This window comes from Hydra vulgaris, chromosome 12 (genome assembly GCF_038396675.1).
Source record: "Hydra vulgaris chromosome 12, alternate assembly HydraT2T_AEP".
NCBI classification, from domain to species: Eukaryota; Metazoa; Cnidaria; class Hydrozoa; order Anthoathecata; family Hydridae; genus Hydra; species Hydra vulgaris.
Genome location: NC_088931.1, coordinates 39,554,333 through 39,579,770, shown reverse-complemented (window position 1 = coordinate 39,579,770; position 25,438 = coordinate 39,554,333). Strand labels below are relative to the sequence as shown.

At 27.8% G+C, this 25,438-nt stretch overlaps 1 protein-coding gene across 2 annotated transcripts in view; it reads right to left on the bottom strand.

Moving 5' to 3' along the window:
- Nucleotides 1-405: 405 nt before the first annotated feature.
- The window catches only part of LOC100200388 (uncharacterized), a 57,394-nt gene continuing 32,361 nt past the window's right edge, over nucleotides 406-25,438 (bottom strand). For both annotated transcript variants that reach the window (XM_065813193.1, XM_065813192.1), the window contains exons 4-19: nucleotides 21,677-21,887; nucleotides 21,468-21,604; nucleotides 21,312-21,395; nucleotides 20,170-20,285; nucleotides 19,463-19,482; nucleotides 19,283-19,385; nucleotides 15,139-15,273; nucleotides 13,463-13,616; nucleotides 13,236-13,343; nucleotides 12,939-13,087; nucleotides 4,795-4,897; nucleotides 4,079-4,190; nucleotides 1,374-1,792; nucleotides 1,120-1,219; nucleotides 911-1,041; nucleotides 406-820 (exon numbers count right to left, since the gene is read on the bottom strand). In XM_065813193.1, the coding sequence (XP_065669265.1) occupies nucleotides 779-820; nucleotides 911-1,041; nucleotides 1,120-1,219; nucleotides 1,374-1,792; nucleotides 4,079-4,190; nucleotides 4,795-4,897; nucleotides 12,939-13,087; nucleotides 13,236-13,343; nucleotides 13,463-13,616; nucleotides 15,139-15,273; nucleotides 19,283-19,385; nucleotides 19,463-19,482; nucleotides 20,170-20,285; nucleotides 21,312-21,395; nucleotides 21,468-21,604; nucleotides 21,677-21,887 (2,124 nt within the window). In that variant the 3' untranslated portion in view covers nucleotides 406-778. The remainder of the gene's footprint in view (nucleotides 821-910; nucleotides 1,042-1,119; nucleotides 1,220-1,373; nucleotides 1,793-4,078; nucleotides 4,191-4,794; nucleotides 4,898-12,938; nucleotides 13,088-13,235; nucleotides 13,344-13,462; nucleotides 13,617-15,138; nucleotides 15,274-19,282; nucleotides 19,386-19,462; nucleotides 19,483-20,169; nucleotides 20,286-21,311; nucleotides 21,396-21,467; nucleotides 21,605-21,676; nucleotides 21,888-25,438) is intronic.

Here is a 25,438-nt window from a genome sequence, read left to right as displayed (position 1 = left end):
CTTTATTGAAGTACCGTACCTATTCCGAAAAATCGTTGTATTTTTAATTTATAGATATTTCAAAGAATGCCATTTTTAGATTTTTTTCCCGGGGAAAAACTGTTTTTTGAAAACGGCTACTTTTTATACATAAAAATGTTAACAAAGATTGATTGATATATAATCTTCTTCATGTCTCTCATAGATATATATTTTTGTTGAATGTAATTCTACAGTCACATTTTTAAAGACTAAATATTTAAGATTTATTGATAAGCAATAGATTATTTAAAATTTAAAGAAATTTTTTTTCTTGTGATATTTTATTAACTAATATATAATTTATTTTATCCACAATAAGTAGGAAATGAGGAATAGATAAGTAATAAGAAGTAAGAAACAATAAATAAGAAATAAGTAAGAATCTTTTAAATGAGAGTTTTATACTTTATTTAATACTCATACTTTTTTTAACAACATTTTTGTGAAATATTAAATAAATCTAGTCTAATTTGCTTATATTCAAAAACCAAATTTGCAATGGATGCAAAGAAGCATATAAGTGAAGAAATATCAATATTTAAATATGTTTATAATTTTGGTAATTATTTTCAGATACAACTGTTCAAATTATTATTTTAAATCTTTTTATTTCTCAAAGCATTTTCATTCTAAAATTCGCCTGATTCTAACCAATAAATTTATTTACTCAAATATTTGCCATTAAATAATTTGAAATAACGCACTGGTTGAATTTTGTAAATGCTTTTCTGCTATAAAAGCCATGCGATGTAAAACTTTAACAAGTTAATTCCCCAATGACTCCGTTGCAGTTAATTGGCTGAAAAACAATTTTTGTAACGTCGTAACGAACTATATACGAAAATCATAACTAAATTTTCAAAAATAAATAATTACTAATAATATTTACCTCACACTTTTTGTCAAGGCACAAACTGTTTTCTGTTTCAGCTGAAACACAAGGAGCTCCGTCAAGCGCACTGCTTTTTAACATTGTCATTAACTCGCTGTCAACACAAGTAACTGAACACTGTTGCGTTACTGAGGAAAATGAATAATTATTTGTGAGATTCAAAACAACAACTACTATGCACAAAAAATTATTTTTTTAAATCTTACAATTTTCTTTTGATGAAGAACACAATCCATTATGTAATATGATGTCATCAATCGCTATATCACTTAGATGACTATTACCACGAACGGCTTCAATACTTATCTTCAATATATATATATATATATATATATATATATATATATATATATATATATATATATATATATATATATATATATATATATATATATATATATATATATATATATATAATATAATAAAATAAATTTCTTATTACAAAAACAATAATACTCACATAATATTCAATGTTTATTGAAAGATCTAATTCCACCGAATTCCATTTGTTTCCAAGAGGTCCATCTCTATGCCAAATTTTTTTTCTATGTATACCACTGTTCAAATACACTTCAAGCCCTTTTATGTCAACTCCAAACATGTGATATGCGAATTTTAGACATGCATAAGGTGCTAAAATTGTCGGGGACTCCAAAATAATGCGATCGTTATTCTTAAGACGCGGTGTCCCTTGAATCCAGGAGGCTTCAAAATATAAGTAATGCCCAGACAAGTTTTTAAATGTGTGATCAAAAGAAGGTCCGGTGTTTAAGGAAGCAGTTGGGCCTTGACCAATATTCCAAGCCTTAACACCCTTTTCAGAACTTTTCCATTGGCACCCTTCTTTTTCAAAATCGCACGAAACATTTAAATCGTCAACTAAAAAAAAATGTTAATGTAAATTAATAATAAAAACGTACTACTAATCAAAATAATCATTAAAAAAAAATTGAAGTATTTGAGGTATTAAATCTAATAATAACAATTTTAACAATAAACAATAGCAACTTAAACAATAAACAGTAACAGCATAAAATTTTTTGGTAAAACCATAAGTATAATTTTTAATTTATTATTTGGAAAAGTTGAGGGCAAATGAGACTAGGAGGGTAAGATAAGAAGAGCTCGTAAAACTTGAATGGTAATCTTCCTAGAGATAGCATAACAAAAAATACCGAATTTTATCATTATGTATCCAAGTAATTCAATATAAATTCAATTTCAAAAATATTAATTAAAATAAAGCAAACAACTTTCAAAAATGTTATTGTTTTTATAATCTTTTCTTTCACTTGATATGACTCTTTCCTCGACTTTCTTTATCGTCTTTGGTGCATCGGAAAACTAACTTTTTATATAGAAATTAGCTATTATATCTCTTGCGAGTTTGTTTTTAAAAGAAATTTTTACTCTTTAACAAATCTTTTCATTTTTAAAATAGGCTTATAATTCTTGTGGGTTTGTTATTTTTTTTATACTTTTTTATTTGAAAAAAACAACTTACAACATAATTTTGTTTAATATTAATATAAAAATATACTACATCTGTGGGAGGACAAGGGTAGCAATGCAAATGAAATATGTGTACTTTATGTTATTTTACTTTTAAATAAAAATTTTTATACTTTTAAAAAAATATTCCGCTCCTTTAATCAGGAAATACTCTGTTTCTTTAAAAAGCTTGATTTAATTACAAATGGGTTGACAAATGCATTGCTAAATATCGTAACTCTCTGTAAAGACGAAAAAGTAGAAAATAAAATATAGTAAAAACATTTGCTAAAAAATATAATCTTTTTTGTACTAAAAAGTAGAAAATAAACTTTTTAATTTAAATTGAATAGTTCAGTAAACTAAAGATTGACAGGCCTGCACAAGGTTTTTATAAAAACATAGCTGTCAATCTTAGTTTACTGAACTATTCAATTTAAATTAAAAAGTTTATTTTCTACTTTTTAGTACAAAAAAGATTATATTTTTTAGCAAATGTTTTAGCTATATTTTTTATTGTAATTAAAACTTTGTTATTAAAACTAAATGTAAACATTTTTGAATTTATTTTTTTTGACCTTAATAAATCTAATTTGGCAATATGTTATTCAAGAGCTACATGGTGAAGCTCAAAGACTGAACTCAGCAAAACACTCATTTTGCAAATAAGAAACACTAGATAAAGCACCTAAACATCTTCTCATTCATTTTTATTAAACATTGAATTATAATTATAACCAGCCCATTAAAGCTAAATACTAAATATAACTTTGATACTCAGCTGTCGCACTGCAAAAATTTGTTAATATATTGTTTATTTACTTAGAAAATAGTCAAAACATTGTTGATTTAATTCTTTCATTTGGCACTTACAATATTTATCTGTTATTCTAGGCATTGACTAATATCAATCACTAACTTATAAGAATAATGAGTGACAAGATTTATTTACACTACTGCATAAACTTATTTTTAATTATTTTCTCATAACAAAATTCAAACTTTTATATAGAACTTTATTAAAAAATGAAAGTAAAGTGTTTTCTTGTATGCAATTGCACTACAATGCTGATGCAATTGATGAAAAATGTGGTGATATAAAACTGTGATTATCAACTTATTTAAATCAATAAAAACAATTTATAATAACAACTATTTATAATTAAATATGCCTTTATGAACTTCATTCACATTTTTAAATTAATTTAAAGTCACTTGTTAGTACTTAAGTATTCAAGTAGTTCTACATTAATCAATAAATCAATATTTTTCAATTTATTTAATTGTTTATCAACAACATAAGTAACTTTAAAATAAAAAAACTATTGTCAGCCATAAAATTTTTAAAAACAACAGCTTCTATGATTAAATGAAAAATGATTCTTTTTTATTGGAACTTTACAAAAACTATTTTGTACAATATTTATCTGTTATTCTAGGCATTGACTAATATCAACCACTAACTTATAAGAATAATGATATAAGTTAAAATTAAACTTTTTAAAAAAAAAAAAAAAAAAACTTATTTAAAAACTAAACCAATCACATTTTGGTCATTATCACTTGTTTATTTCTTCTCAATTTTTTCGTTTTTTAAGAATTATAGTGTTCAATAGTGTTCAAGAACTTTATATAACTATTATATTGAACACACATAAAAAAGTAAAAACGTACAAAATGCTTTCTGCATATCGCTAGAATATAAAATCCACAGTTTGTTGTCTTTTTTAATCTTCCCACAATTATCATGATGTATTGTTTTATTGTATAATACTTCATCAAGTGTCTAAATATAAAATATAATTTATGAATATTTTTATAAAATAATATAAATATAAAATATAATTTATAAATATTTTTATACATTACACTAGTGTTGCGAAGGTAAAATTTACCGGAAAATTTACCGCCTGGTAAATTTTGAAATTTTTTTTCATTTATTTTTATTTTTTTTTTGAAAAAAAAAATTTTTTTAAGGAAAATTTACACCCTTCGATTTAAAATTTACCGGTAAATCAAATATTACCGGAAAATTTACATCACTACATTACACCACAAATATTTTGAAAAAGTTGAGAAATAAAAAAAGTCAAATTTGTATTTTTTGCATAGTAAGTTTTAAACTCTTCAAACACCCATACAATTGTCATTGTAACTACATTCATACTTCAATACTTATTCAAATTAACTTAATTGATTTCATATTTAAATAAAAACAAAATTCACTGGTGATTAAATTTTCTAGAATTTTGTTTCTCAACATCTCCCCTCCCCTACCCACAAACCTAAGTACAATAATTATGAAACACCTATGCACAATGATTGTGAAAAAAAAGAAGAACATTTACGTATACATTCAAAATGTTGTTTGTAACTATCGAAAAACTTACTAATTTTTTAAACGTATATGGTATGCATGCTCCCATGTCACCAGATAGAATAGCTCTGTTTTCACTAGATATTCCTTTACATGGATTGCCATTAAATTTAGGTCTAAAAAAAATTTACATTGGGTACAAATTATATATAAAAAAGATAAAAAGAAAATCTTATTTAATAAGTACTCAGACAGATGATAATTTTCTATTCTTTCTAAAATGGTTATATCAAATTAAAAATTTAAGAATAATGCTTACATTGTAAGTCTCATTCAAAAATTACCATATGGATAAGCTTATTTCGCAAAATGCTTTTTATTAACAACCAATGCAAATTTGAACCGTTTGTTTTGATATACTTTTATACTATAAATTTTATGTCTTAATGCTGCATTCTATAACTTTTTATCATTTTAATGATTTGAAAAATTATATTCCTTTTTAGGTAAACTATTTATAAATATATTTTTATTGTGAAATATATATGTATATTTAGATATATAAAATACATATATATATGATATATATATATATATATATATAAAAATAAAATAAAAAAAAAGTCTGATTTAACAATCCATTTTGTTGTTTTTATCATATAGTTTAATGAGGTAAACTAAACTCTCTGGCATAATTTTATATGGAGAACTTTTAAGTTTCGTCTTAAATTTTTATTTTTAAAAAAATACTTAAATGGTGTTTTACAAGGTGCAGTTTTAGGACCACTTCATTCTTTTTTTTTTAATTTTATTAATAAATAAAATACTTCTTTTAAATTTGCAAACTATTTTGATAATGCTACTCACTTGCTTCAGATGCTACTAACTTGAAACTGATCACTTAATATAACAAATGATGATCTGGCAAACTGTGTTCAGTGGTTTTGTATTTATCAACTTCCTCTTGGATATAAAAGTAAATTGAACTTTGAATAATCTGACTCCAATTAATAAGCACTTTAATTTCAGACTAAACAGACAGAAAATTACCCCTGTGGTAAATACCTTCAGTATTAAAATAAATTCCAATTTTTCTTTCAAAGACCATCTAAATGACATAGCAATGAAACTCATCAGATCTTATGGCATTATGGCCGAAGTGTGCCATTATGTAAACCTTGAAACTCTGCTTAACATACATAATGCTATTTTTAAGTTCCATATAAGTTATGCATGTCAAGTCTCTACTTGACATGCATAACTTATATGGAACTTATATATATTATTATTATTATTATTATTATTATTATTATTATTATTATTATTATTATTATTATTATTATTATTATTATTATTATTATTATTATTATTATTATATGAGAATAATATTATATATATTATTATTATTATATAATAAGATAATATTATATATAATATTATTATTATATGAGAAGCCTTACTTTCTGGTAAGGCTTCTCAAAAGGATTACAGGATCTGGGAGTAAAAGTGACAGTGGGATATTATGGAATATGGCCAACTTATCCCAATGATATATCTTTTAACTTAAATAACAATTTTTTATAACAAGTATTATTTTTTCAAAATTTAAGAAAACTTTTTTCTTGTTGTTATAAAGTTTTTTTTTTTTTTTTTTAAACATCTTCGCTTCCAACAAGGCTGCAAGCAGCCACTAATTAAAGTTGGAAGTTACTGTAAGAGAAAAGATGAAGATTGTAGAGCAAGATAACGATTGACGGATGACTTAAAAGATTGCAAATTATATGAATCAGGAAAGCAAGATGAAGGAAGCGAATTCCAAAGAACTGATGTTCGAGGAAAAAAACTAGACGAATAAGCATTTTTGGAGCACTTAGGAACAGTCACAGAAAAAGGATGACACTTAATTGAATGACGAGTAACACGAGAATGAATTTTAGTAGATGGCACAAGAGACGCTAGCTCTTTAGAGCACTGCCCATTATAGTATTTGTAGAAAAGAGAAAGAGAAGCAACATTACGACGATGTGATAATGGTTGGAGGTTGGCTGCAAGAGCAGGTCCAACTATGTTTACAATGCGTTTTTGCACCTTGTCTAAAAGAGAAAGGGCATCATTAGACGATCCGCCCCAGATATGGCAACAGTATTCCATACAAGGCCGGATTTGAGATTTATAGAGATAGAGAATAGAATCCGAAGTAAGAAAGTGACGAGCTCGATAAAGAGATGCAACCTTAGCAGATGCTAATTTTGCAACTGATTTGATATATGGTTTCCAAGAAAGATTGGAAGTAAGAGTTAATCCTAGAAGATGAAGAGTAGGTGACTCATCGAGTACATCACCGTTCATAAATATAGGAAGATCTAAATTATTGCGATAACGATTGGCTGAAAAAAATTGAGTTTTATCTGAATTAAAGTTCACCAGCCACTGTGAGCCCCATGCTGTAGCAGAAGTGAGATCCTTTTCAAGCTCAAATGCCCCCTCCAAGCAATCAGAGGGTGTTGGTTTCTTATCACGACAAGAATAAATGGTAGTATCATCAGCAAACAATGCCACCTTAGATGTGAGAATATCTGGAAGATCGTTAATGTAAATTAAAAAGAGTATAGGGCCAAGGATAGAACCTTGAGGAACCCCTGAAGTTACAGAATAAGAAGAAGAGTGTTGTCCATCGAGGACAACTTTTATGCTACGATTGGAAAGGAAGGATTCAATGATCTTAAAGATGTTGCCGGATACACCATAAGAAGAAAGCTTATGGAGAAGACCAGCATGCCAAACTTTATCAAACGCTTTTGAAATGTCAAGAGCGATGGCCTTAACCTCTCCACCTTCATCTAATGCACGATAAAACCTGTCAGTTATTACTGTTAGCAAATCAGCTGTAGAACGAGAAGATCGAAATCCATATTGATGGTCAGAAAGTAAGTTATTAGATTCAAGATGAGAAATTAAGTGTTTGTTAATTAAAGATTCAAAAACCTTGCTTATGATGGGAAGAAGACTTATGGGACGGTAGTTAGACGAATCAGATCGCACCCCAGAATTTTTGAAGATAGGGATAACAGATGCGGCTTTCCAGCAGGCTGGAAAGCAAGACTCTGATAAGCACTTGTTGAATAGTTTTGAGAGTATAGACGACAGCTCCGGAGAACACTTCTGCAAGACAATAACAGGTATGTTGTCCGGGCCACAAGCTGTAGAAGAATCTAGGCAGGAAATCACTTTAGATACAGATGCTGGAGTGATATGAATGTCAAGCAAAGGATCAACCTGTTTGTTGGCAATATCAGGTAGAACGCAACTAGTGGAATCAAGAGATGATATTGATGAAAAGTTTTTAGCAAACAATTCAGCTTTGTCTTTAGGTGAGGTGACAAAGTCTGAACCATACAAGAGAGGTGGAATTATAGATTTGCCCTTATTATTGATATTATTAAAGATTCTCCAGAAGTCACGAGAGCCTAATTTTTTAGATGAGATACGAGATTTCATGACCTGAGAATAGCGGGTTTTGGCGTTAGACAAAACCTTTTTACAATTATTTCGAGCAGTAATAAACAGACGCCTGTTTTCTGGAGAATAGTTTTGCTGATAAATATGGAAGTAACGGTTTCGATTGGCAATCGCAGCAGCACAGTGCGAGGAAAACCATGGAGGAGAGTGAGGCTTGACCTGGAATCGTCGAGAGGGAATAAAAGATTCCATGCCAGCCTGAATCCACGAAGTTATGTAAGAAGCACATTTGTCGACAGGAAGCTGAAAGATTTCTACCCAAGGGCCATCACGAAGAAAGTCACGGAAAGAATCCCAGTCAGCTTTACTGTAGTTGAAAGAGGTTCGGTAATAGGGGGATTCAGGTGATGAAGAAGAATGAGATATTAGTTTTAGAGAGATCAAACTGTGATCAGAAGAACCTAAGGGTGAGTGCGGAGAAACTGAGCACTGACTAGGATCAGAAACAAGACATAAGTCGAGTAGAGAAGGTAAATGATTAGGGTTGTCAGGAAAGCGAGTTGGAAAGTTGACTATTTGAGTTAGAGATTGAGAAAGGCAAAAGTTGTAGGCTTTAATGCCTGCAGAGTCACTGATACTAGAGCCAAGCCATTCAGAGTGGTGAGCATTAAAGTCACCGACAACAACTATATTAGCTGATGGATAAAGAGAGAGGGCTTGGTCAATATGATCAGAAATAACATCAAAAAGAGTGCAGTCTTGAGATGAAGGAGAGCGATATAGAACAAAGAGAAAGGCAATAGAGTGAAGTGGTGCTAAACGAAAGCACATGAAAGAACAGTCTGTGGATTCAAACCTAGTTTCACGACAAACAGGTGAATTCTTACGAATGTAAATGCCCAGGCCAAGCATGTGACTATTGGAGTCTTTACGAATCAGAGGAAGATAACCATCAACACTAAGATCACAAGATGAGACAGCCGAACTCAAATTAGTCTCACAAAGAGCAAGTAGATCTGGTGAACTTTGCAAGAGATAAGACTCAACAGAAGAAAAGTTACTTCGAAGACCACGAATATTAGTGAATGATAGGTTTAGAGAACTTGGTGATGATGATGGTTTTTTGTGTTTTATAATTTTTGGTACTTTATTCATTTTTAAATTAGATTGAAGAACTTGACTCAAAGCATAGATAGTACTCAGAACACCGTTTAATAGCCCAAGCAAATGCCTCATTACTACTAATAAACCCTAAGCCGTAACAAAGGGCTCCAAATGTGGCCTCCGCAATGCACACCAAAAGTACAAACAGGGACACCATCCATGTGCAACATGGCACTGTTAATACTTTGATATTTTTCAGCTGTTGATGGAATCAGCCTCTCTGAGAGCTACCACAGAGTTCGGGAAACCTGACTACCAGCCGGCCTCAGAACCATAAAACTGAGTTTTAGAGCTGTACCCTCATTAGGAGATAATAGAATGAGTTGCCTAGTCATTAAAACAGTGACACAAGCAAACCCATGCATTGAGTCAAGAAGATCCAGCATTCAACATCCTACACTGGAAACAATGTATTAAAAATACATCTGCGCCAGCCTAATAGATGAAGAAGGGGTGCGAGGCTGGTCAACAGATAGAAATCTGTTTACCCCTTAAGTCTTTGCCTAGGAGGCCTTCTACAAGACAGTAGCCGGGTGCATTTAACATCTGCCCAAGATGAGTATTTTTATCGAGACACCATCTCTAGCCTTTACTCAACCAAGAGCCCCAAGGCAGGGGGTGTTTTAAATCGGAGTTGGCATCTCCTAGCCTTTGCCTAAAAAGGCATATCCTACAAGGCAGCAGGACATGAATGAAAAGTAATAAGAAAAAACTAAAAGATGTTTGCTTTTTAAAATTTTGTGATTGTGAGTGAAAATTTAAACATTTTGATGTATTGCATTATTGAAAAAATAAATATTTTCTGTATTAAAATATCTGTGATCATGGATGTATAAGTTTTTATGTTAGAACTATTTAAAGACATATTATTATGTTGGCTATGTGATTTATTTAATTTATTTATAACTTAGTTATTCTGCAATTCATAACAACAATACCATTTTGATAGTAAGTTGATCATATTTTGTTTAGAAAAATCAAAAGAACCTGCCACTTGCAAAAAGTGCAGTAGAAAAAAATGTAACAAGTGGGTTCTTTATCACTTGAAAAATGCACACAAAGAATTGAATTTAAATAATAGGCATCTGCATTAAAATTGACAATCCACTGGATGTTAAACAGCAGGCTATTGATAAAATTGTGTGCTAGCAAGGGTGGATAGCTTCTCTATAAATGCTATAATAAAAAGTGAATTCATTAAAAAATCATTGCCTGAAAAAAATATGGTATTACCAAAAAATCCATCTCATGTTATAAATATGATAAAAAAAAACATGAATTTAGCCAAACAAAGTTTTGAAACAAATTTTGGAAATAAAAAAAAAAAATCTACCGGGTTGCAATTTTCTTTGTTAGACTAATGTCTTTATTGTTAAACAAATGTCGAAGAAAATTAACATTATTTAAATATAAATTACACAACAAAATTTTAGAACCTGGGGAAGACTGGACAATAACTGGATCACTTCCTTTAGATAAAATTGTGAATAAGAAGAAAGGAAGCTGTCAAACTTCAACTTATCAATAAAAAAGCACATCATAGCAAGTGTCATGGACAAAGCATCTGTATGGAAAACATCATGGACAGCTAAATAAAATTAATCATCAACACTGTTATGCCAATGAAATTCATTGTTTAGTATGTGATATTCTTTACAAAAAGTCAAACCCTTTAGAAGCAAAATGTATTAAAGTGATTCGCAGTTGCAAGGTTTTAATGACAAATTTAGTGATCATAATGAAATAATTACACTTTATAAATTTGGACATAATGAGAAGTTATTTTTAACCAGGTATTACATTCATTGATGGTTTACAAAGTAGCATAATTTTCTTAATGATTCAAAAAGTTTAAAAAAATTACTTCTTTTCAAAGAATAATATGCAGTAAAATAAGGAGTGCAAAAACAACTATGCTACAGTCAAAAAAACTTGGAACAGGAAGTCTAGGCAGAAGTTCTCTACTTGATACAGAAGTAGAAATTTTGGCAAAAAGAAAATCTGTGTAGCAGAGAATTGAAGAAACAGAAATACCAACTTTATTGGCTAAAGTTTTTAAATAATCCATTCATTTATAATCAAGAACCAAATATCAATTCAAAATTATTCTTATTCTCCAAATATTCAATGAGAATAGTCAACGAGAGTTATCATATTGAAAGCAAAATTTTTTTAATATCTCAATCAGTTGATGCTAAGTTTTTAGACAAAAGTAGTTTGATGGTTGAGAAAAAATTGGAATGTCAAACAAGTACTTGAAAAAAAAAATTGAAATTTCAAACAAGTAGAAACAAGATAAAATACTTTCGTTATTTAAAAACCTCATAAAAGTAATTAACATTTTTGAGGCAACTGGAAAGCGTAATGAAAATTTGGGCAAAATATACTCAGGATTAATGATCATTAAGCCAACATTGATTGAATCAGAAAGAGCCTTTTCTGTGGCAGGAGTATTTGTGGGAAAAATCTGCTCAAGATTAAGTTAAAAATTGCTTTTTTCATGCTTTTTAAACCTTTTTTTAATTAAAAAATAGTTTAGATTATGTGCTAATATAATTTTTTTTTTTAACATCATTTAAAAGAAAATCAGAAAAAAAATATTTTGGCAAACCTGAATGTTCTTTTTAATAATTATGTACTATTTTACTGTGGAAAAGTAATTCATGAATTTAATCCATGTAATACAGTAAAAACAGTATGAATTATGAAAAAATTATAAAACATAATTATGAAAACTTAAAAATTTACTTTAAATTTATTCAAAATTTATTTAAAACTCTAAACTATAAAGAAAGGAGTCGTCCATAAATTATGTCACGCAATTTTTGACAGTTTTTGACCCCCTCCTCCCACATCACAAAATGCTAACACTTTTTGTAGCAAGTTTTGTATGAGTCATCACAAAACCACTAACCCTCTCCCCCTCTTCCCTCCTTAGAGCATGCTAAAATTATGTAATTTATGGATGACCCCTAATCAATATTTACTATAATTAAATTGAAAAAAATGGAAAAAGTTTTTATTTCCTATGAATTTTTCCCCTTAAATTTTTATTCAACCTGAATCAGTTACTCAGTTGAATGAAGATTGCATTGCATTTTAAACCATAACAAAACATCAAACACATTGAAATGTAGTGCATTATTGATTTTAAAAAAAATATATTTTTCAAAAAACCTTTCATACTTCGTTACAATTTATTCCTTTTGTACTATGTTACTATTTATTCAAAATTAAGTGAAAACTAATCACTTTTTTATGCTTTTTAAAACATTTCTAGCTTTTGTACTCTGTTACTATTTATTCCTAGCTTTAGACCAAGTTTTTATTTTTATACAAAGAACAACAAAAAACAAAAAGTATTTGATGTAAAAATATTTTTGAAATTGTTGCAGAAAAACTTCAACAGTTCATTTAAATAGTATTAACTTTGGAATTTACCACATAATGCTAGCTGTAATAGTATCCACCATTTACTAAGTGGACATTAATTTTGTGAATGTGCAAGCTTATACCCATTTTTAGAGTAAGAAACAAAAATTTTTAAGTGCAACTTTATACAAAAATATACAAAATACTATTAAGAATTTTTACTTTGGATTTGTGCAGGATCTAGTTCTTTGTTGAATTAACAAACTTTTAGTTGAATTATCACAAGGTGGTGTGTAGTCCGACCATTGTGACCATCCTCCATGAACTGGAAATTCTTTTTTTTTAACAATGCAGGCTGAATTTATGCACCACTAAAATAAATTTAGAAACCACTTTTTAAAAATGAATGCAAAATGTATGCAAATATATTAATAATAAATGTATGCAAATATATACAAATATATAACCCTCATTTAATTAGTAGTTAATAATTGTGCAAAATTTGTTTTTGTAACTAACCTTGTCTTGATCACAGGTAGTTCCTTCTAATGGAGATAGTGACCAGAGTGGTACACAAGGTGCACTATACTTAGGATGACACCATAAATGTTTACAAACAGATGTTTGCTGGGACAAAAATAACATCAGATCACAACAAAAATTAAACACAAAAGTTTTAAACTTGTAAGCATAATTAATAAAACATTTTAATAAAAAAACAACTACAATAAACTAAAACAAATTACATAAGATTTAGATTCTGTGGTACAGGAAACAGATTGGTCGCCATAGCGTACTTTACATTGGTTATCTAACGAAATTGACTCTCCAGGCAAATTCATCATGCTGTCTTGAAATGATGTAATTAATTTAGGAACATTTGCCAAACAGAGAAAATAACTACAAAAGTAAACTGTTTATTTTAGAAGACTACAATAAGTAAATTCAATCAACTTTAGCTAAATTTAATTCATATTTCAATTTTTTAAACAAGAATTGCATAATGTAATAAGAACTACTACAACAACAAACAACTAAACAAATATAAACAAAAATACTTCTAGTTCAAAGTTGTTTTTTCAATAAATTTTTTCGCAACAAGGTTCCAAGCAAATACAAATTAGGTTGCAAGTTTAACAGAGTAAAACACAATTTAAGTTGCAAGTTAACAAATAAAGAGAGTTAATGAGCAGAAAAGCGGTTGAGACTTTAAAGTTTGTTAATTGTATTAGTCAGGAAAACATGAAGACACTGGAAAGAATTTCAAAACACCAATATTCAAGGAAATCATAATGCTTCCAACAAGGCTGAAACTATTTATGTTTAATATTATTACTGTTTAGGCTGGAAGCAAAAATTAATTAAGTTAAAAAGAAACCAAAAGAGAGATAAAGAGCAAGAAAATGATGACTTAAAAACATTGTATAAGTCTGAAAGACTTGAGAATTGATGACTTAAAAACATTGTATAAGTCTGAAAGACTTGAGAATTGATGACTTAAAAACATTGTATAAGTCTGAAAGACTTGAGAATTGATGACATAAGAAACATTGTATAAGTCTGAAAGACTTGAGAATTGATGACTTAAAAACATTGTATAAGTCTGAAAGACTTGAGAGTTGATGACTTAAAAACATTGTATAAGTCTGAAAAACATGAAGCAGTAGAGAATTCCAAAGCACAAATGTTTGAGGAATAAAATTAGGTGAATAAAAGTTTTTTGAATAAGAAGGAACAGTTACAGTATGCATCTTTGCTGTATTAACAAGCCATTCAAAATTCAGTTTTTGTTGATAGAACAAATTATGATAGCTTTCTAAAACAGTGACAATATTAGTATTTGTTTAAAAAAGGAAGAGATGCAACCTTATAATAATGGAGCAGAAACTCAAGCTTCAAAGCTAAAGTAGATTCAATAAGTTTACAATGTTTTTTTTAACCTTATTTAAGAGTGAGAGCAGAAAAATCAAGAGTAAAAAAAATGTTCAGCTACCTGCTTTGAAACCTTGTGTAACCCAGAATGTTGTTGTCCATCAAAGACAACTTTTGTACTGAGGTAAGAAAGAAATGATTCAATAATTTTTAAAATTTTCACATATACACAATATGGATTAAACTTTTGGAAAATACCAATATTTCAGATTTTATCAAAAGGATTTGATAGATCATAAGCAATAGCCTTCCTTCACCATTTCTATTTAATGCACAATAAAATCTTTCTGCTATAATGGTTAACAAGTTTGAAGAATAGGATAAAAACATGTAATAATTATCATTATTCATAATTCATGTCATAATCAAAAATTAAAAAAAAAAAGTAAATACTAATTAATAATTTTAATTACTGCACTATAACAAATAGTAAGTAATCTGAAATGTTTTTAAAAATTTTTTTTTAATATTACAATATTAGCAATATTACTTAAGATTTTCTTTCAAAATTCTTCGGCTGCATTCTGACCACATATAATTTGCACTGGTAGCTAATATTTTCCTGGCCATTATAGTAGGACTACTTCCTAAAGCACACGGACCTTCATCATGATCTATTCCTAAACTAAAAAATAAGGGAAAAACTTGTGCCACTATATTGACTGATATATATATATATATATATATATATATATATATATATATATATATATATATATATATATATATATATATATATATATATATATATATATACATATATATATATATATATATATATGTATGTATATATATATATATATACATATATATATATATATAAATATATATATATATATATATATACATATATATATATATATATATATATATATATATATATATATATATATATATATATATATATATATGTATATATATGCATATATACATAAAAAATTAAAAAGGTTTAGAAAAAAAAGATAAAGAAAGTATTTTTATAAAATTGCGCACCAAGAGAAACATTTTTGGACTCGGTTGTGAAGCTCACATCATACACAGAGCTTTACAAACAGTTGTTGATTGTTTACCCATAGACTTTGATATGATTATTTATAAAGTTTATCAGGAGATTCACATTTATACTGTTAGGGTTGATAAACTGAAAGAGTTTTGTAATTTTGTTGGTGAAGAGTACAAAACCATAGTTGGACATTTAAAAACCTGTTGATTATCATTGATATACCAGGAACAAGCTTAAACAAAATTTATACATTTTTTAGCCTACATATTTTACCATTTTTAACCTACATTTATCTTACATTTTGAAGTGAAAAACACTACAGTATGGTTTAACTTTATATTACAGTGTAACGACAGTTTTAATTACAGTGCAAGTTACAGTATGGTTAGGGTTGAATATTTCTGGGAATTTTCCGGGAAGGTTTGCTCAAAATTTTTGAAAACTTTATACTACAATAAAGTTTTATAAAAATCATTTCTTTAAAAAAAAAAGCACAATTCTTAAATTGATAAAAACAACGTGAAACAACAAAAAATTGATGTTTTCCAAGTTAGATGTGCGTTTTTCTTATAAATGCACTAACTGTGTTAGGTTATAATAATTTATCTAAAAATGACATTAGAAAACACATTTGGTCTGAATGTTCAGAAAATAATAATAAATTAGTTTGCTTGGTATGATACGTATAAAACACACACACAAATTGCCCAATTTTTTTTTTTTTTTTTTTTCAAATCTAATTTATTCCCAACAAGGCTACAAGAAACCACTATTCAGTTGGGAGTTACTAGAAAACAAAGGAGTTAAAAAGCACGGAAACGGTTGACAAATGATTTAAAAAGTTGTAGAGTCAGGAAAACATAAAGATGGGAGAGAATTCCAAAGGGTTGAAGTCCGTGGAAAATAAACTAGACAAATAAATGTTTTTTTAACATGCAGGGACAGATACAGAAATAAATAAGAGATTTGTAAAGGTAGAGAATGGATTTGGGAGTAAGATAATGACCGACATGATAAAGAGAAATATCCTTAGCAGATGCAAACTTTCCAATCAATTGTATGGTTTCCATGGTTTCCATGAGAAGTCAGCAGTAAATTATAATAAGAGTAAATGCTAATCCAAGAAGATGTAAAGAAGAGAACTCAATAAGAGGGTTGCCGTTCATTAATATAGGAATGTAGACAGTGTTGCAATAGTTATTTGGAGTAAATAACTGAATTTTTTTGGAGTTAAAATTCACAAGCCACTGCAAACCCCAAACTGTTACAGAAGAAAGATCAGATTCAAGATCGGCTGTCTGTTGTAAACGATCAAAAAGAGGAGACTTTTTGTCAAGACTGGAGATTAAGTTGAGTCATCAGCAAATAGAGTCACTTTAGATGTAAGATTTTCAGGAAGATCATTAATTTAGATAAGAAATAAAACAATATTCAAGAAGGATCATTAATCCAGATAAAAAACAATACAGGATTTGAGACTATGAGAAGAATAATGTCTTGACCACAAACCGTATAAGAGTTTAAATGAGAATTTAATGACTTTAGCAATAGCATATAATGTGGTAAGGGTATAGCGCTTGCCTCATAAGCAAGAAGTTCAGAGTTTGACTTTCACCACATCTCTGGTAGCACTGCACTTGTTTTTCCAAGCAGCAGCCTTGTTTGTCAAGTTTCGTGCTGTGAAGTTATAGAGTTAGGAGAGGGTTGTAATCACAATTACAAGTAGCCTTTTTTGACTGTAGTGGCCTTCTCGGCCTTGGGAAGATTAATCAACATAAAAATAAAAAAAAAATAGAAGCCAGAGTGACTTGAATGTCTAACAATGGGTTAAACTGTGCAACTAGAATGGCAGGAGAAGTATGGGCATTATATTCAAGAGTCCAATTATAAGAAAAGTTCTTTTTAAAAGCAATTATATATAATCTATATATAATCTATAAATTATATAAATCTATATATAAATTATAGTTTTTGTTTTAGTTTTGTTTACATTTTGTAGTTTTTGTGTTTTGTCTTTTTATTTGTGTAAAGTTTTTTATTAGTTGTGCTGTTGTTGCTGCTAATTATTGTTATTTTTGTTTGCTGTTGTTATTGAGTCTTTTTTTTTTTTTTTTTGCAGTTTTGGTTGAAAATGTGGTTTACATTTAAACCATTTTAAAGTAAAGCATAATTTTTTAATTTATTGTTTTACTAAGTCAAATGTGCCCTAGCAAGATTGTAGTGAGTGAGACTTAAGTCTTAAATCATGTATTTAAACATAGCGGTGAAATTTATGACCTAGAAATCATTAGTTCTTTATTTTTATTGCTAACTATGTTAAAATATTTTACGTACTATTCTTTAATAAACTTATTGATTTTCATTCATTGATAAATTTTATGCAATAATCTCTTAGCATTCAAAAGTTAGGATCTTATAAAATTTGTAATCCCCTCTAACTGAGGCGGTTCAAACTTTATATAGTCATAATTTTTGAATGCTAAGAGATTATTGCATAAATAGACCTCTGGTTAAGCTCTACTTCTTTCATAACCACACTTCTTGAATGTGTAAAATTCATAATTATATCCATTTTGACAGAATATGATCAATAAGCTGAAAAGTTCATTTAGTGTGTTTTCAGCTAAACTAAATCTTCAAGTTTTACATTCTGGACAACAAATCAACTGAACAATAATGGATAATACAGCACTATCAATTATCTTGTATCCACATAAATATTTTTTATTATAACTTTTTACCTTGAAATAAGATGCATTTATATATTATTATAAATATGACTTTAAGATGACAACTCATTTTTAAGAAACTTCTGGAAGTAAATTATAAGAAACCCAGTTATTGTTTTAAATCTTACAGATGTTTTGATTAATGGGAAATGATAATGCACCATGATGAAACTTGTCAAATCTTAGATTGGGTGTCAGATCCCTGTACTAACCCTTGGAATTGAAGAATTCAAGTCTGGTTACTCAGATCCAAAAAACTTTACCAGTAATATAAATGAATCATTTATATATTTTTGTGAATAGTCGCGAATATTATTTTTGCAGTTTTTTAATTAAAAAAAATAGATAATTCAATTTATTATAATCATAAAATCTTATTAAAAAGGAAATTCATATAATATTACTTTCAAATAAAAAAACTGCTTCAGTCCTTTTTTTTTAACCAGACTTGCCTGAAATGAGTATATCAATTGAGTCCAAAATTACAGGAATTACTTATAGAATTCAGTTTTGAAAATTTTTTCATGTTATGTTATTAATTAACAAATTTTTCAAATTTAGGAAAGTATTAGTAAAAAACAATATACCATGTATACAGACTTTTAACAAACAGGGCGAGATACAGGATTAATTACCATGTATAGATATGTTCCTTTATATGTGTGGATTTAAAATTAAGTGTTTTTGGATTATAATTAGAAACACAATTTTAAGAGCAATAATTTTTTATCTTAAAATATTGTGCAACATTATAAAAAACTTCATTAAGAACATTAAGATGTTCATCAAAAAACATAAATTTGATGATAAAAGCATAATTTTGATATTAAGATAAATACAACAAGCAAATCAAAACATGTTACCTTAAAAATTAATAAAAAATTACATAAAACTACACTTACGAATGCCCTAACTCATGAGCAATAGTAAACGCTGTGTCAAAACCATCTTCTTTAACTAGTGCACAACTACCTTTTGAGCACATGGTATACATTAATGCATAGCCTAAATTATAGTGATTTGTAAATAGCCGCTGCATTTAAGAAGGAAATAAAAGTTTTTAAGATATTAAAAAAACTAACCTGCTGGACCAATGTTTTCTCTATAACAAGAAATAAAACCGGTTAAAAATTATAATGAGCAACTTAATAACATGAACTAAACTCAACTTAAAGCTGATAAATTAACTTAAAAAATAATGCATAAAATATAAATACTAAAAAGTAACAAATATTGCTATTAAAAATAGCTTTTTTTAAAAATCTAAACTATTACATACAAATAAAAAATCAAATATTTATTTTTAATTTAGAAACATCTCTAATTTTATTTATTTCTTTTTATAAAATTATTGAAATGAAACACTTCTCGCAATCTTTAAATAAAGTAAAGGAAAAATAAACTCAGTTTAATGGTTCTCATCAGACCTACTCACTGTCTATTTGTTTTCATTTTTTAATTTTATCCTTAACTCTGCTGGTCTGCTTTTATCCTTAACTCTGCTGGTCTGGCTTTTATCTTTAAATCTGCTGTGTTAATAATAATTTTAGTGTTAATAATTATAATATGCTTATTTGCAAATGCCCAATATAAACATTTACTTAAATAAAAATCACTTTAATTTAACATTAACGGTAATAGTTTAAGGTTTAATTTGCTTATTTTTTTAAAATATTGCTATACTATTAATTACTTATAGCAATTATAAATAACTAAATAAGAGTAAATCATCTTGAAAATTGTTTATAAATTTTAATAAAAAGTAAATTTTTAACAATAAAAACTCTACCTTGTTAAAATAAGGACAAAATCAAATGTATAATTATCATTAAAGAATGTGTTTGCAAATTCACATGCTACTTCAACACTGCTCGAAGGATTGTTAGCTTCAATGTTGTAATTCGGCTAAACAATATTAGTGTATAAACAACAGCAACTCATTTTATGTCTAATCTATAACATTAAAACAATAATTTATAAATTTAAGTATGTATTTTTATCAGCCCTCAAAAATCACCAATGCCAACCTAACTTCCAACCTTACATTGACTGAGGTTAAGAATTTTTTGATAACATAAATGACAGTGACTTCGTTTCTGAGCTGTCTTTGTTTCTAAGTTGTTATTATGAAAAAATTATTTTTGTTAAACAAAAAGCCCAAGTTGACATATTTTTGTATTGGAGGAGATCTGGGTTATATCAGATCAGATTTGGCTGGTCACCATTAGCTAAACAAATTGACAATTAAAGTTTTGAATTTAAATGTTAAAAATACTTGTGAGAACTTAAAAAATTTCCATTTTCTTATTGGTTTTTTTTGTGTGTGAACCAAATAAATGTAAAATAAAGTCAAAATATGATACAACTGTAAAACATTTAAAATATGATACAACTGTAAACCAAATAATTTTAAAATGCTACCTATCATGAAAAACACAATTGACAAAACTTTTACAAACATATTTAAAAAAATATTTAGTTAAAAAATAAAAGCTTTGGATTGAATATCTTTGTTCCTGTCATCTGAATAAACTGGTGAGTTAGGGGCTGGTTAAGTTCATTGATATAATAAGTCACATGATATTTTGTCAGATTTTAATTAGTTATAACAAAATCAAGTTTTTACTTTTTGCTTTTTATATTCCTAAAAACAAATTTTTGAAGTTTTTTTTATTTTAGCTTTTGAAACTTATTGCTAACCTAATACAAACCTAAAACAATCATATCAATCAAGTCACTTTCACTTTCTGCTTGTTCTTTTATTCTTCAATATTCACAATACTTGGAAAAAAATAAATTTTATTCTTCAATATTAATATTATATTAACATAATGATAACTATATTATCTTCAATGTTACTTGGAGGACTGTTATCTTTGCAAACTTACATGTTAAAAGTTACAGAAATATAATGACTTAAATCATACTTACTGGAGAGACTTCCATCTTCACAAACTTAGTTACAGAAATGTAAAGTGGAATGTTTAAGCTTTTATGCATGTATACTCTTGTCACCTTTAAATTAAATGATTGTTATAAAAAACTCATAACTTAAAAAAATAAAAAATTTATAATAGAGAAGCTAACCATATTCATTATAGTCATTGTGAAGTTTTCAACATTTTCACCGTGGTATTTAATCATCGAAGGATCAACCATAACTAAAGTTTCAATATAAGCTGGAGGCGATTTTGAGTTTGGATTAAATTCCGGTGGAAGATTATCTAAGTTTTAACAAAACACATTGCATTAAAAAGTAATAATATGAAAAAACAAAAAAACAAAAAATTACTAACACGCTGTAATGAAAGCATCATTTGGATATCCTGTATATAACCTATCTGTTTCCAGTCTTCTGTATCCATTTATAAAAAGATCTCTTTTTGTTAAAAAATCAAATGCCTCAAAGAATGAGCTATCTGGAAAAAAACTTAATGTTTTTCGCTCATTCGGTCGAATTGTAAAGCGATAGAATGTTTCAGTTCCATCTGGATCTGACTGGTAGATCTAAATATTTTAATTATTTACGCCTGAAATATTCATCCAGTAATAAAAAAAATTTGCTCTAAACCCCCATTATAAGTTATAAATAAAACAGAATTTGATTAGTCATTATTTACAAACAAAACTCAATCAATGTTTCATGCAAATAGTGGCTTACTAATTTTTATATTCAGTTTAAGGGTATTCATGTTATTCAGTTTATACCTTTTTCAAAAAATTAAAAAACATGATGACCTCCAGCCTAAAAAGGAACCACAGTAAAGAAGACTCTGTTTTTAATAATCTCACTCCCTCTATAATAAGCTCACTCACTTCAATAGAAGGATAATTCAAATATGGTTATTATAAAAAAAGCCCTAAAAATTATGGTTAATAATTAAAGAGTTTTATACTGAATGGATAAGAAAAAACATATTATGAAAATTTTATTCATAAATATTTCCCTGGTCCTGCTTATATACATTACTTTGTTTATAAGCCTCTTTGCTTTATTTAAGGAAAACTGCTCACAAAAAACCAAAAAAACACAATTACTGAGATAATTACAGACTAACTTAGTTAACTGATTTATAGTTAAAACTTAAAAATACTGGTTCCACTCCAACTGTTTACATCAAATAGTGCCATTAAGTAGATAGAGAAAGAATTGGGGGGAAGATCAGCACAATTGGACTTACAAACTAATAATTTAGGAACTAAAATGTGTAAAAATGATTGGCCTAGATCACTTGAAAAAGTCTCAGGAACAGCACTAGATTTTTGGGTAACTTTTTGGATAAATATATTTTCTTTTTTAGAATAACAATGTTTTAACTATATCTTATTTTTTAATATAACATTCAAAGGTCTTAAGCAACCCCTTAAAACAATTTTTATAATTCAGTTTTACAATTCCAACATTATTTTATTATATAGAAATACCCTGATAACAAACTGTGGGTCAGAGAGCATTACAGGTTTGATGGAGTGTCTCCTGAGATTTTTTAACTAATAAAGTATTATTTTCATTATAATAACATGATTAAACTTCATTATAATAACATGATTAAACTTCGTTATAATAACATGATTAAACTTCATGATTTAACATTTGTTTTACTTATTAATAGTGAAAAAAACATGCAACTCTACAACCCTATTCCCCCTACCCCAAATAAAATAAATAAATAGGTTGTTAACTTTAGATAGTCACAACTCCTGAATGCTAAAGTATTTTTTAATTTAATTTAAAATCGATTAATTTTAATTTAGTTTATGTCATTACAAAAGTTTTTCTTGAAAACCTATCTAAGAAAGGTGGGCATAGGATGTCTAAATTTTTGGGTTTTATTAGTCCCCTTGCTCCAATCTGATGACTTTTCGATGACATCTTTACTTTACAATTTAAGGACATTAAAAATTTTCATTAAGTATAACTTCTATATAACATTAACTTTTAACTCTTCTCCAAAACAAGCTTCTTTTACAGATTTAAAAGTTTTTAAGCTTTGGACTCAAACCTCATTATAAAAAATTTTATAATGAGGTTCAAAAACAAAAGAAGGTAGTTAATGTAAAACAAGGGTTTTTAATTTGGGGTTCATAATTAAAAAAAAATCATTTGAGATTTCTTATTGTTGAAAACTAAATCATGCTTCAAAGCAAAAGTAGAAGTCAAGTAGGTTCTGGAGACTGGAGACTGGTTCAGGGTGAATATAAAACAATATCATCAGCATAAAAGAAATGTTTAATGAGAGAAGAATCCAAATAGCATTCTATGGGAGTTGCATTAAGTTGAGCACTAAGATCATTTATATATAAACTAAATAGCAGGAGAGTTAGTACATCTCCTTGTTACACTCCATTCCCAATAGTAAATGTATTGGATAGTAAGCCACCACAAGAGATTTGCATACCAGACAATGAGTAAGCATTAAGTCACACCACAACTTTAGTGAGTTTCATAAAAAATATGTCAAAGCAAACTTTAACAAAAGCCTTACTGATATCAATGAATGACACATGCATATTTAACTGATATCAATGAATGACACATGCATATTTAACTGATATCAATGAATGACACATGCATATTTAACTGATATCAATGAATGACGCATATTTGAGCTATGAGAAAAATTTAAAATTCAAAACAATGAAAGTGCTAATTTTTTTCTTAAAACCAAATTAATAGTCCGAATTAAATTTTTAACTAAAGCAATTAGACGATAACTAGTGGAGCCAGAGATTTTACCATTCTTATCTTTAATAACAGAGAGACAAGCTTTAAAGATAGCAAATGCACAGTGCATACTTGTGCATTAAATATTGTAAAAGTTGTTTTAGATAATAAAAATGAATTAGTACAATCACCAAATTATACTAATGAACAGATTGATCATCTTGACACAAACTTAAATTTTAATAATTTTGATTTGTACAACTGTATTGAAAAAACAGTTTTTGAAAATGAAAAAAAAATTATTATCGATTTAGGTCTCAAGCATCCAAAAATTTTAATTTTCCACATGATCCAAATCAAAATAATTTATCCTTTTCCTCAATGTATTTTTTTAAACAATCCTTAGTTTTGCTTAGCTATTCAATAAAATTAGATACTATTTATTGCGAACCTTGTTTTATAATACCTTGTTTGTAATACAAGACCAAAATAATAAAACTTAAAAATAATAAAAATTGGTGTAAAGGTGTTAGAGACTGAAAAATTTATCTACAAAAATTGAAAAATACATCATTATCTAAACATATATCACCCTGTTTGACATAACATTTGGAAAAGTAGATATTGGCATGGCGGCTGAAAACCTTTGTAAAACAAGAAAAAGGATTTTGGGTAGAGGCTCTGTATTGATTGTTTTGAATAACCCTTACATTAGCTAGGAGTCACATGGCATTTTGCAGTCATAACAAATTATCAGAAGAACCATATAAAGGAAATTTTCAAGAAATTGCTTCTTTTCTAGGAGAATATGATTCCTTTATGAAAAATTTATGAAATAAACCAAAAAGGGCAATTAAATATATGAGTAGCATGATACAAAATGAAATGATCGAGTGCCTTGGAAATATGGTAAAAGAAGATATAACAGAAAAAATAAAATCTACCTAATTTTTTTCTATCATGACAGACACAACAACTGACTCAACAAAAAAGAATATGTTAAGTGAAGTCTATAGATATGTTGAAATTGAATATGACGACAATGGAATTCCATCTAAAGTAAATATAAAAGAATTATTTTTAGGATTTCAAAAAGTAATCTCACAAAATACTTCAGGTATTAAAAATATACTAATACAATCTATAGACAAAAGACAACTTTTTATTGATTAACTGGTTGGGCAAGATTCAAAAGAAAATAAAAGAACTTTAACCAAATGCAAACTATATTCATCGTAATGCTCATAATTTGAATCTAGTATTAAATGACATTATAAAACATATATCAGAAATTACAACTTTTTTTGCAAGAGTACAAGAAATATATATATATTTTCTTGTGGTTTAAGCATAAACAGATAGGACATATGGTCTTTATTTACTAATGAAAGTA